The sequence below is a fragment of the Rhopalosiphum maidis genome, chromosome 2 (genome assembly GCF_003676215.2).
Source record: "Rhopalosiphum maidis isolate BTI-1 chromosome 2, ASM367621v3, whole genome shotgun sequence".
Lineage (NCBI taxonomy): Eukaryota > Metazoa > Arthropoda > Insecta > Hemiptera > Aphididae > Rhopalosiphum > Rhopalosiphum maidis.
In genome coordinates, this window is record NC_040878.1 from 64,729,588 (window position 1) to 64,744,205 (window position 14,618).

Sequence of the window (14,618 nt, forward strand, 5' to 3'; positions counted from 1 at the left end):
ATTTATACACAACTTGCTGCTATATTACTAAAAGAAGATTACTATACTGATAAAGATTTTATAGGTTAGAACAAAATGTTATGTGATTTAATTATAATATTAATGTATTATGATATTAGTTTATGGTATCAGGTGACTAATTGGTAAAGATTAAATATTGTTTTACCTATAATAGTTAATTATTAAACCTAAAATATTTTATCTAAATTTGATTAATCCTTGACTTTTGAACTATTTATCTTTATTGTTTAAAGATGATCATCTATTCATTTCTATAATTATTTACTAAATAATATTTAGTAACAGCTAACAAGGTTGGGTGTTTTAATGTCAGTGTAAAGAATTAAATTTCATCAATTAAGCAAAATGTCTAATACTAATAAGTTTATATCTGTCAAAGATTTTGAAAACTATGCTGTTGGTACATTGCCACGAACTGTTCTTGGCTATTATCAAAGTGGTGCGTGTGATGAATACACACTTTCAATTAATAATAAAGCATTTAATAAGTAAGACTGTTTATTTCTTTAATTATTAATATATATTAAAATTTCACAATATGGTATGAAGATTGCGTATAGTACCACGGATGTTACGTGATGTTCGAAATAGGGATTTAAGTATCACCATTCAAGGTGATAGGGTAAATGTTCCCATAGGTATATCTCCTTGTGCAATGCACAAAATGGCTCATGAAGATGGAGAGTGTGCATCTGCTAGAGGTATTATAACTTAGTAAAAATTAGTAGTAGTTCACTACTATTTCTTATATAAACTAGTACTTATAATGAATGGCACTTATAGCTGCTGGAAAGCATGGTGCGATTTTTATACTTTCGACTTTGTCGACTTGCAGTTTGGAAGAAGTTGCCACAGCGGCACCAAACACTGTAAAATGGTTCCAACTCTACATCTATAAAGATAGGTAGGTATACAACTATAATTATTTGCATAAATCAAATATAAATTTATAAAGCTATTTGTTAGAGATAGTATGAAAATATGACAATTTTAGGGCTTTAACTACATCATTAATACGAAGAGCAGAAAAAGCTGGTTACAAGGCACTTGTGTTGACCGTTGATGCTCCAGTGTTTGGCATTCGGTATAAAGACATAAAAAATAATTTTAGTTTACCAAGTTGGTTGAAGTAAGATGACATTTTAAAGTTAAACCATTAATTTATTGATGTCGTTTAACTTATCATGTTCTAGGTTAGGGAATTTCTCTGAAGAACTGTCAAAAATGAACCAAACTAATGGTTCAGGCCTAACAAAATATGTTATGAGTCTTTTTGATGATCGTTTGGTTTGGGATGACATAAGATGGCTGAAAAGGTTATTGTATAATTTATTTATTTTTATATGACAATTAATACTGAAGCAAATAAAAAGAAAGTTAGAAAATGCACTCCGCTGTACATTATGTATTTAGATGTATATAGGGAATACTGAAATGGTTGTATTAAATTTGGATTCAAAAATATATCTTTATATACGAAAAATGATTCTAAATGGAGATTGTCATCTGTCATCCTAATATCCTATTTACATTAAGTAAATGTTCATACATTTTTTCATATTTTTTATCACAGTTGTTAGCTTTATTATTAATATTACTGTAGGTTGATTTAATTTTTGCAAAAAAAAAAAAATTCCATTTATTAGGTACTTATATAAATGGTTGGCAACCGGCGATTTATATAGTTAGAGATGATAAACACTTTGAGGGATTTTGTATTATATTGTCAATATTTTTGACTATGAATAATTTTTTATAGTCAATTATTGAAAAACAGAATAAAAATTAAATTGTGTGGGATGCAGGTAATACTAATAAAAACATTTAGTACAAATTATTTAAGGTTATTTGTTTTTAAGTTACATAAAAAAAATTGTTTGGTTTTTCTTAATTTTTTGTTTTTTTTCCTAACTATTAGAAAAAATACAAGGAATTTTTAATTTAGACCTTTTTAATATACAAATTAGATTTATTTTTCGATCAGAAACTACCTTAAAAGTTAAAGGTTGAAGTACTCTATTGACTATTTATTTATTGTGTACATACAAACACAAAACATTGTAAAGATCAATATGAATTGTTCTGTTCAGAATCTAAAATACATATTTTATTGTTCAGCATTACTGGTTTACCAATAATAGTAAAAGGTATTTTGAGTGCGGCTGATGCAAAAATTGCTGCTGACCTAGGATGTGACGGTGTATTTGTTTCCAATCATGGTGGAAGGCAGTTAGATACAGCTCCAGCAACTGTATGTGATGAATTATTAAAAGGTATTAACTCTGAATAGCATACATTTTATTTTAGATTGAGGTTTTACCAAGCATTGCACGAGAAGTTGGACATCGCGTTGACATTTATCTTGATTGTGGCATAAGGCATGGAACTGATGTGTTCAAGGCTTTAGCTCTTGGTGCTAAAATGGTAAATTTCAAAATTATGACAATAATAATATATCTATAAGTTTTTTATAAAAAGTTAATTTAATTTCTAGGTATTTTTAGCACAGCCTATATTATGGGGTTTGACATATGATGGCCAAAAGGGCGCAGAAGATGTTTTTGGTATTATTGTTAATGAATTCGATAACACTATGGCTTTAGCAGGTATTTATTTATATACAATATATTATCTCATTGAGTTTCAACTAAATTGGATGATGTTTTCAGGTTGTGTGTCAATAGACCAAATAAAGAAGGAAATGGTAGTACACGAATCAGTATACTCAAAACTTTAATTGATTTTGAATAATTTTCATACTAATTTATTATACAAATAGATTTCATGCAATAGTTATAACTTGTTATTTGATAAATTTACAATATTCAAGATTCATTTATAATATTATTATAACATAATATATTTTTATTTAATGATTTTATAGCATTTTATGTTTGAAATTCCTCATTGTAATAGCTGGGAAAGTTCACCAATTTTTTAAACTAGTTTAAGTTATGTTATTCTAAAAACAAAAAAAACTAAGCTAAATTAAAGTTTATATTAAAATTAAATTGATTTGAAATTGCATATTTTCAGGAAAATAATAACTTACATAAGTAAAAAGTTGAGTTACATTTTTATTTTTTATTTTAACTATATTGAACCATAGTCATCAACATTTTTCTCATCAAAATATAAATGACTAGTTCTAGTGTTGTAGTATTATAATGTTCAATATTATTTTAATATTTATAATTATTAACAAAGTATCTTTATCGGAACTGGAAGACTTCTTTTCCAATCCATAAATTCATCCTTCTTTTTTACTTATTATTCTATTTTGTAACAGATTGTAAATAGTATTGTAAAAATAAAAATAAAATGTGTAATTAACAGACAATAATATTTACAAAACAATTTATAATATTATTCAATTTCAATATGTGATAAAATAAAAATAACCATAAATCAATGCAAAAAAATATACAATTTATATTATATTATTTTATATTATTATTATGAACCAATTGTAAAATAAATTTAATTTTAATAATATAATATATACCTAAATGAGTTATTTTATAACAAATATTTTATTTTTAAACTAGTTACTGCAAAGTTTTGCTTATTATATAATATCTACTACTATAGTGTTAGTTTGTTGTTATATTATGTAAATTTTAAACCTTAGGCCTAAATAGTAAATACTTAAATAAAATAATAATATGTTGAATGACTTATCGTGTATTCTTGTAGACACTACAATTAGTTAAAGTTTTGAGTTATGTTGCTTTCGTAATTTTATAAATTTTTTATTCTATTAATTTGAATTTGGTAAATAAGTATTCTAAAAGAAATTGTATGAACAGTCATACAAATAATTTGCTCCCAGGTATCCCGTATCGTATCGATCATTCTTGTTGTAGTTGTCTTACATTTCTTTAGGGTTCCCCTTTACTCAAACTGCTAGTTTGAAGCATATTGTCTACAAATTGTGAATTCAAATAAATACAACACTAATTTAGCTCGTTAAAAATAAATTCTAGTTTTCTCTCACAAAATCCAGTGTTGCTAATGCCTAATGCGACTGGTTACTGCAGGTGCACTGGTAAAAAAGATGACACGGAAGAGTTACGAAAAAAAGTCACATGTCCTGCACTTCATTATTGTCAAAAAATATGTGTGTCAGTGACTACAATGCTAGTCGTCCTTTTCATTAGTGAATAGTGATGAAGATTTATGTAATTATATTGGAAATTTGGAAGTAACTTTAATCTGCGCGCTATAACTTAACCATTAATTATTTATTATTTTTAAGCTGTTGTAAAACGATATGTGAGTATATAATTACATTACCAATGCTGCTATATTTAGTCGAATTAGTTAAAGGCATAGGTATAGGTAATAGGTATCTACAATTAAAACATATTAAAATGTTTTAATAAGAAGGTTTTTATAAGTTTACAACTTATTATTTTTATGAACTCAAATCAGATTTTTTGTAGTTTATTTGTTTATTTTATCTTGCGTGGAAAAAGAAAGTACTGTTTGTGCCGAAAACATCATATAAATGTGTTGCATTAAATTTACATAAAAATATGTAAGACAGCCGATATTCATTTAGTTTTTGTTAAACTGAAAAAAGTATTTTCTTCGTACCTATACTTGCATAGTATAAACCGTAATAATCGACGTATAAAAAGAAAAAAAGGCCACCCAGTCATTTGATGACACCCAAAAATAATTAAAATAATTCCTCGGATGAGTCTATATTTACTATCGAAATAATATTTTTAATCTTGGCGCGACTTCAATTGCAATCAATCGTCTTGTTTCGAACCACGAGTTCGTCACGAAAAAACAACCTGATAATGTGATACACAATAGTACAATACACACATAGGCGGAGATCCTGTGAAATATTGAGGGGGGCTCAAATATTTGATGTCAAATAGACCCGTGGGGGCGTTGCCCCCACACCCCCAACAAACTAATTTTTATATTAAATCACTCATAAAAATTATTCTCGTTATCATAATAACTTAAATAATTACAAACATAAAAAAAAGAATAATTAATAAAATACTATTACCATTTTTAACTTAATTTATTATTATTCTATTACATTTTTTATTAAAAGTATTTAAATTAGCTTCATAATTTAAAGCTTTAGTTTTATCTTTTTAAATATATTATATTGAAAATTCATTAAATTTTTTTATTATATACAGATGTTCTTAGACGTGTTTTTATTTTTCTCATAGCAGAAAAACTTCTTTCGCACGTAGCAGAACAAGCAAGTTGTATCATTTTATAAAGATTAAGAAATACTTGAGGTGAAATATTCTTTTTAATATCATCAATATCACCATTATTAAATTGGTAAATAGTATGTACGTAATGTACTAGGACAATAGGTACATTTATATAATTGTGGATATAAAAATATAAAATAGTGATAAAAATTCTACAAACCGTACAAAATTAAGGTATTGTTTGTTTAATATTTTTAAGGGCGCTTTAAGTTCAAATTATTTACTTTTGAGAGGCTAAGCCCCCGTAAGCCCCCCCCCATCTTTACCTATGAATACACATGGTCGGCGGAAACCAGGACAGCGGGACGACAAGTAGTTTTTACTTTAACGCGCGTGTGTTGAGTTTATAAAATCGTACATGCAGACATGCAGTAATAATAATTAAAAAACACGAGTATGGAAACCGCATAGTTTGTTATGACTGTTATGAGCTAAAAAAAGCTCAGTTGAATAACTATATGTATATTTAGGATAAATATACACACACACACACTAAAAAAATAACAACATTCAATTAAGAATTACATACGTGTAATTAATATACAAATTTTATTGTAGACAATTTAGTATTAACAATTACAAAATAAATGTTGAGTTTAATAGTTTAATGGAAAATATTGATGTAATCATCCTGCAGAGACAACTCGATTACGACTAATCAAAATAGCGTATTACGTGGTACGTTACATTATTGCAATAAATCAATATCGAAGTGTGTGCCGCCGCTTTTCTCGCTTACTCGTGGTCGCAAGCACTGCAAATATACGCGTTCAACATTGTTATCCGGCGATCGTTACATCGTGCGTTACTGCAGTTCCGTTACCGCGCGCCCGTATATTCCGGATATTATCCACTCGTCTGCCGTTATCTTTTTACGTGTATCTGCATCGCAACAAACGAATTGCGTTTTGCGATCATATAATATTTATCATCTACACTAGTCACTGCCCCTGTGTATTTTTTGACGTTTTTTATTTAAAAAACTAAATATACGTATTTTTAAGATGGAAGCTTACACGCGATAGCTCTAAAAACGTGGTAGCGGGTACAAGGGACCGTGGGACCTTCCGTCTATATCAAAAAAATTCCGAAAATCCAAATTTTAACCAACTAAGTACGGTAAAAACCACTTTTTTGAAAAAAATTCGTATGTAAGATTTGGCGGTGAAGGATTTATTTTTCGACTCTAAACTTTACACGCATCGTAAGACGGACTGCCGAAACGGTTTGCGCGCAAAAAACACGAAATAATCGAGATTTTTATTTTATATTACAGCCGCCCACGGCCTCTGTGTATTTTTTGACGTTTTTCACTTAAAAAACTAAACATACAATATTTTTAAGATGGAAGCATACACGCGATGACTCTAAAAACGTGGTAGCGGGTAAAAAGGACCGTCATCCTTCCTTTACTTATTTATTTACTTACATTATTTATGTCTACATTAAAATAATTACCTTACTTCAAAGTTACACAATTTCTATCCAATTGTTGCTGACTGGCTGGGCGGCTGGCTACAATATTACTCACTGTATACTGATGCCTGATTATAAATGTTATCGATGACTGGAATATGAAATTTATTAGTTTGCGCTAAAGAAAGCTACTTGTTTTCAACTCGCAATTGATCACGCACTTTCTCCGATTATCGGCTTTAATAACGAATTTTGGTCGGCTGTGGTAAGACGGTTAACAGTACAGGCATGGGCGAGGGACAAACCGATGACGGTAATGTGTGATTAATTGGTGGTATAGATCGTACGGGATAAGTTGCATGAGAAATAAATGTCACTTTAATGTTGAAACAGAAATACTCCGGGTACCGTGTAGATGCACGACATTGTCGGTGACCGGATGTCGACATGAATATATATACTTTTGCGCCTTTTGTGTGTATGAGCTCCCGTTGTTACCGTTTTAAACATTTTATTATTATTATTATTTATTATCTATATAACTATATTGTATATTGATGGGCTTCGTTAGGATTATTGTTAAGTCATAAGTGCAAGATTTTTATTCTTATTATTTAGACCACTATTGATGACTGAGTACCTACAGGACTGCTTACACCCACTATAATTGCACTGTAAATAATGAATTTGATTGTGATATTCACACACACACACACACACACAGATATACCACATACGGTCAAAAAATATTAACAAAGTTGTTACCATTGTATTCATTATGTATTTTACAAAAATTAAGTTGTAACTTAAAAAAAATGTGTTCGTGTAAATTGATTATTATATACAGTAGACGCCACTTATAAGACTCACTTATAATGTATAATATATATGCTTTAATTTTAATACTTTAACACATATTACATATTACATGCTTATTATTGAATAAATTTGATAATCCTGATAAAAAAAAACTATAACTATAATAGGTAAATATTACATATAAAAATATTATAAAAATTATACATTAATAAAAAATTATAAAGGATGTATGTATAATATAATAATTATTTATTTTGAAAAATTATTTTAAAAAAAAAAATTGTAATTTGTAGTTTGTTTTTTATTTTGTTCTAATATTACAAAAATATAATAACGATAATCGTTGCGATAAATGTGAACTTTTATCTGTGATAAAAATTATTATTATTTATAAGGTACCAACAGAAACTAGAAATAATCAACACGAATATTATTTAATTTTTCAATGCCAATTTATTTCTAAATTATAACCAAAAAATTTATTTTCTACTATTTATTTTACGAAATTTGAGACTTATAATCAATTTTTTTTTTAATGTATTTTGATACGTCCGGACCGTTCCAGACGATTTTGAGTCTAATAATAAGCGACTGAACCTTATATTTGTGAGTTTTATAAGCGGCGTCAACTGTACTAATAATACAGTAATACCTACTATGTAGCGCTATGCATACAATTTATGTAATAAAAATACAAATATTGAAATATGTAATAACAATATCAATGATGATAACGATAATTAATAAATAATATTAAATAATAATATTTTTTAAAATTTTTTTTTTAATTAGTTATTTTCCATTCAACGAAGCATTTGTAATAAACGTGTATGCTTTGCTCCTCGCAGAAAATATCTAGTATTCCACCGACTTCCAGAAGCCGTTATAGTAATAATTGTTCCTATTATTGTTGTATATTGTTCGTCATTACACGTATTTTCGTGTTTTTATTATATGTTCCTTATTTGTTAGTTTATTGCTATATTGTTGTACGGCAGAATTGCAACAAATTCCAAAAAAATATATAATTAATACATATATATATACATAATATTATAGATGAGCACACAATTCTTTCACATAACTACCCTTTATTAATGATCAAATTAATTCGAATACTACTGATGATTGAGTTCAGGACTGCTCATGGCTGGATAGGCCATTTTTGTTCTACCGGGAAATTTTAAAAAGGGGCCCATTACCGAAATACGATGTGGGCTCACCGGGAAATACCTGGTTTCCCGGTAGGCCTATCTGTCCATGGGACTGCTCACACTCACTGTAATTACATTGTAAATAATGTAGTATTTAAAAATTTAATACAGCTATCATGCCGTACACTGCAAATAGGAATGCACATTTTCGGTCAATGAATATTCACAAAGTAACAAATGTATACATAGCTATCAGTGGTAGCTTGAATCTTCAAAACTCAAGGAGCAAGTTTCAAAACAAGTAAAAATCCACTCACCCATCAACTAGATTTACTAGGACCAATACATTAATTTTTTACTCGAATGATCAATCTTCTGTTATTAATTATGATTAAACCGTTTCAACTTAAAAAACATTTTTTCCCCCATTTTCGGGGCAGGAGCAATCACTCCTAGTAGGTATTCTTATAACAAGCCACCCTTGATAGCTACGCATACAATGTAACTATGTAAGTAATACAAATGTAATTATGTAATTGTTATATTTATTTAAACCATTGTTTAACTAATGAAAAACTTATTAATGATGTACATCTGAATATATTATTACATATTATTGGTTTTGGAAATAAGATAATACATTCATACATATTCCCATAAACGTCTTTTTAGTTGGTAGTTAATTTAATTTGCTTATTAATTATGTACATATTGTACACCTATGTACTACAGACTATAGTATATTAATTTAATAAATAATATAAATAATATTATATTAAGCATTCTGGCATTCAAGTCATATCTTGGTAATTTGGTATGGTATTTGCCATTTGGTAATGGTAATATGGCCGCGGTCGGGGTACCGGAACATGCAGTTAAGAGTTTTAACTTAAAACCACGGTTTAAGATATATCTTAACTAGAGCCAAGCCTACTTTTAATTTATTTAAATATACGTATAGTTTTGTACTTTTGTGTAACCGTTAAAATCACTAGAAAAACCGTGGTCAAATCAATGTGATTTTTAAACAGAAAGTATTTTTTCTCACAGATATAGATAATATTATTATTATTTATATTCGTGGTTTTTTTTATCATATTTTGTCTTATCACAAACAATAAATAGTGATAGATGATAGTGTAATCGGACCGTCGGTCACGTTATATGATTATAAATCAGATTTTTTTAAATAATATAAAAAATTCAAGTAAAATATATTTTTAATTTTTAGTATAATTCTTTTGATTTATATCTGGTATTCTGGTATTGAGTATTGACTATTGATATAAAATTCTTTCATTGATATGTTTTAATTTCAATTTATTAATTTACAATGTGGAGTGTTATAAGCCGACGTGTATTCTTCAGGAAATTCGAACGGCAACTCATTGTTCGTTGCACGTCTACAAACGATTCATACGGACTAGATAAAATCAAATCAATACCTGTTCCGGATATAGTGAGAAAACCAGCGCGCTTACCATTTTTGAAATCAATATATGCTGGTCAGTATGATATCGAAGTCCTTACATATCCAGAAACACTTAATCTGGAGAGGTTCAAGGACCTGGAATCCCGAGTGCAACAAGTCCAACACAATTGTACGAAAATTGAAACAGTCCGGCAACTAGGACTATTCGGCATGAGTGCTCCATACCCATGTTCAGGCCTCAACCTATCTGACACTGAAATCGCTCGTGTATTTGAATACTTTGATTCCAATACATTCAAATCCGTGTTTAATCACACACTCTGCGTAGATATTATAAAAACTTTTGGTACACCTAATCAAAAATCTAAATATTTACCATTGCTCGCATCGGGCGCTGTATGCACGTTGCATATCAATACTGTAATGGGTACACAATTGCCCAACGAGAGTTGGGAACTCACTGGGTCGGTGAAAAATTCTGCAGATGTCTTATTGTTATTCGTAATTGGAAATAAAGCGTACATAGTAGAAAAGGATAAAACTTTTGTTAATGGAGAAAATTTAGAATTGAGACAGGTGGTCGTTAATCCAGATGATGTAATGGAAAATGTTAATTTAACAAAAATTATGCACAAGAGTAAATTATATACGTGTTCCTTATTGACTACGTCGATGAAGAGAGTTGTTCAATCAACCATTCAAAGTATAATACCAAAAACTAGGTTAAATCTAAAATTAAGAGAATATGATTCTGTTCTGAAAATATTAGCAAAATCATTGATTAATATATACACACTTGAAAGTATGATATATCTAACCACATGGATGACTGATGGATTTGATGATCCAGACATCGAGCTAGAATCAGCTTCTATACAGCTATTTGCTCGTCAAACTGTTGACAATATATTATTAGATTTAAAAATGGTAAATGGAAGAAATTCAATAAATGAACAGTTTTTATCTTTGTGCAACGAGGTAGAGGATTTAGTTGAAAGTTTGGAAGGAAGTATGAAACTAGCTAATTTTATTAGTAGTCAAGGTGTGGAGTTTTTTAATAAATCTGATTATAAAGAAAATGTTTCATTCCTGACTGCAGCTTATAGAAATATAATGATGAAAAGAAATGAACCAAGTTTAAAATATGGTCTTCAACAATTTCTACATCCTGCACTTAAGGTAGCGTAATTTTATCGATCTATTATACTATTCTTTAGGATTTGTTACTGAACTAATCTTGCTTAATAATATTTTTTTCCATTTTAGCATGCTGCAAAATTTCTTGAGTATGACGTATTGAAATTTCAATTTATAATTGATCAATGTCATGCTGCTGGTCAACTGAACACTGATAATCAAATGCTTATGGAAAGGTTGTCTACAGTAATTGTATACATTTATGCCATGACAGCAGTGCTCGGTAGAGCTTCTAGATCATATTGTACTGGAATCCGGTTTTGTGATTATGAAGTAATTACAATAACCTTTTAGCAATTTATGTTTTGAGTTTAAGTTTTTTTAGTATAACATTTATTATTATTATTATTCCTAGATGAATACTGGAGAAACGGTGGTTAGAGAATCATGTGCTTTGCTTAAACCAATCTTAGAAGAACTGATGAGTGGTAAATATATTGCAACAGATTCAGTCTACGAATCATTTGCCGACCAATTATTAGTTAATGATAATAATAAAAATCGAGAACAAATAGAGACGTAAGATGTATAATTTATACTTTATTACATTTTTATGTTTCTAATTAATTTGTATATAGTTTAAATAAAATATTTTTAATTTTAACTATATAATAAATTATTAATTATATATTATCTGTAGTTAAAACAATTTATTTTGAAAAATGTTTTTTACAAAAATATGCAGTAAAAACATTAAATATTAATTGTTGGCACATAAACAGTTTTAATATTGTTTTTGTTGAAAAAAATATATATAATGTAATATATTATAAATAAAATCCTGTATTTTATTATACATTGTTATTTTTGAGTATTCATAAAAATATACATAAAAATATTTTGTATTATTTAATTACATTATTGTACTTTTATAATATCATAGGGGTTGTGGTAGTAGTATTACATTTATTTTATTTGTCTGTATAAAGAAATAATATGTAATACAAACTAATGACATACCTAGGTATAAAAATACTAATATACAAAAAATTATGATTTGAGGATTAATAAATGAATTTTAAAGAACATTATGAATATAAAGTTGGAAAAAAAATTAAAATTACCTTGAAATGAACAAATCAAATGTTTATATACATGATTAATTTTTTATTTAAATCATCAAAGTTATTAATGATTTTTAAACATTGAAAATGCATTTAGTCAAAAAATTATATAAGTATTAGTTGCAATTACTGTAAAAATTATTGAGCTATTACCTATGTTAATAAACATTTTCAAAAATAGCTTAATTAATTATATTGTTTTTTTTTTTTGTTATTAGTTACAGTTAGCAAAGATCAATAGTAACTGATATAGGTATGTTTCTAACCCTAATTATCTCAGATAATATTTGAAGATTATTAGATTAGATTGTTCATTTTTATTAGTATTTACTATTTAATAATAAATTATGTTATTTTATGTCAGTACAGTAGTACAGTGGAAATCATAGGTAACGTCATGCTCTATTGTAGGTAGAAACATAGAGTAGGTGTCAAGTTCATCTAAAAAGCATTGCATACCTATAAAAAAAAATTCTGAGCTTAGACAATTTGTGAGTCTCATTACCACAGAATAGATGAAATTATTACTAACTACTAAGTATATTTTATTAAATATTTAAATAAATTTATTTTATTAGTAAATCACTTATAAAGTGGGTTGATTTAATTGTTGGCAAAAACATTGCATTTATGCATTTATTATATTATTGTTATTAACATTGTAGTCAATAATTAATTACCGTAGATTGGGAACAAATTGATTCGTAGTATATATAAGCAAAACCTTAAAATCAATCTAAATCTTTTAAAAATTGCATTGTGTATAATAAATAATAATAATATATTAATATACCTAAAAGTTTAATGACTTAATGTTTAAAAAATTTCTCGTAATGAGTCACATGATTTAACGGCCACAGGCTGCGCTGTGGTTGCAAAGGTTCTTGTTCTTTTTGGAAAAATGCATACATGATACATGTGCATAAGTGTAAATTTCATAATCAAACATTTTTTTATTATTGTGGAATAATAATTTATCAATCTGTTATCACTATCAAAAATGTATTAGGTAGGTATAGACCTACTGTGTAAGGTGTAACTATTATTATTATGAAACAATTTGACATGTAAATATTTAACTTAAACCACTCAACTGAGAAGACCCAATGAATTGTAAATATATTGTAACAGATTCAATCTACAACTCATACACAGACCAATTAATTAATAAATAATAATATAATATATTATTTATATTATAAATAAAGAACAAACAGACGTAATAAGATGTATAATTTATACTTTATTACATTTAAATTTTTGTCTAATAATGTATAATACAGATGTGTGTTTCAAATTCAATTGTGTATAATTTAAATAAAATATTCTTAATTTTAATTATATAATTACATAATAAATGTAGATATCTACATTCAAACAACTAATTTTGAAAAATGCTCTTTACAAGAATATGCAGTTTGGACGTCTACTGGCACTTTAACAGGTTTAAAATTGATTTTGATGAATAAAAATATATGTTTTATTATATATTGTTATTTTAGATTTTTTATATATTTTATAATATATATAAAAATACTTTGTTTTATTTAATAACATTATGGTACTTATATATATCATAGAGGTTGTGGCAGCAATGCTTAAGATTGCTGATTTGTCCGTACAAATAAACAATATGTAATACAAACTAATGACATAAGTATAAAAATACTTATATACATAATACTCATATTAAGTAAAATAAAACAATTAAATAATAATTAATATACGTAAAAATATGGTTTGAGCGTTAAAAACAAAATGATGAATCTTCAAAGAAATTTTAAAGAACGTTAAGAATCTAAAGATGAAAATAGAAGAAAGAAAATTAAAGAAACCTTATAGAAGAAAATGAATATTATTTACAAATACTGGTTGTTTGGTTTAATTTATTTCTTCTTATAATCTTCTTGGTAACCGTATTGCGGAGCTGCGTGACTGTAAGCTTCTTCTTTCCAGAAGTTGAGGTCGATAGATGGAATTCTATCGTAATCATTGCAACTTACTAAAGGATTCCTATAAACATAAATAATGTGGTAGGTAAGTAACGATAACATTATACTATTATAATTATTAATATTGACTACTCACTTTTCAGAAATCTTCAAGAAACCTTGAGGTTGGATTGTGTGTAAATCATCGCTGTTATCACAGAATATTCTTGAAACACTAGACTTGCGGATTTCGTTAAGTTGTTCTAAATTTCAAAAAAACAATATTTTTGTTTAAGAATATTTAAGAATTGATAATAATTGTGTATTTT

General features: G+C 27.4%; 3 protein-coding genes across 4 annotated transcripts in view; 2 read left to right on the plus strand and 1 right to left on the minus strand.

The window, feature by feature from the left end:
* Positions 1-213: 213 nt before the first annotated feature.
* On the plus strand, positions 214-2,897 carry LOC113551004 (hydroxyacid oxidase 1). 2 transcript variants are annotated; one of them, XM_026952993.1, is made up of 10 exons: positions 214-329; positions 401-509; positions 571-722; positions 805-925; positions 1,016-1,150; positions 1,215-1,337; positions 2,140-2,272; positions 2,329-2,445; positions 2,516-2,627; positions 2,691-2,897. In XM_026952993.1, the coding sequence occupies exons 3-10, from the start codon at positions 590-592 to the stop codon at positions 2,756-2,758; spliced, it is 942 nt and encodes a 313-aa protein (XP_026808794.1). In that variant the 5' UTR covers positions 214-329; positions 401-509; positions 571-589; the 3' UTR covers positions 2,759-2,897. The 2 variants fall into 2 exon arrangements, with proteins under 2 accessions (XP_026808794.1, XP_026808793.1); XM_026952992.1 differs by having other exon boundaries at positions 234-509.
* Positions 2,898-9,860: 6,963 nt separating this feature from the next.
* Positions 9,861-11,895, plus strand: LOC113553408. The gene is made up of 3 exons (XM_026956723.1): positions 9,861-11,276; positions 11,364-11,567; positions 11,650-11,895. Exons 1-3 carry the CDS (start codon positions 9,999-10,001, stop codon positions 11,815-11,817), a joined length of 1,650 nt encoding a protein of 549 aa, XP_026812524.1. The 5' UTR covers positions 9,861-9,998; the 3' UTR covers positions 11,818-11,895.
* A 1,733-nt stretch (positions 11,896-13,628) lies between these two features.
* Positions 13,629-14,618, minus strand: part of LOC113551406 (peroxidase) — a 33,025-nt gene continuing 32,035 nt past the window's right edge. Inside the window, exons 12-13 of the mRNA XM_026953636.1 lie at positions 14,447-14,552; positions 13,629-14,371 (exon numbers count right to left, since the gene is read on the minus strand). Of these exons, the coding sequence (XP_026809437.1) occupies positions 14,245-14,371; positions 14,447-14,552 (233 nt within the window). The 3' untranslated portion in view covers positions 13,629-14,244. The remainder of the gene's footprint in view (positions 14,372-14,446; positions 14,553-14,618) is intronic.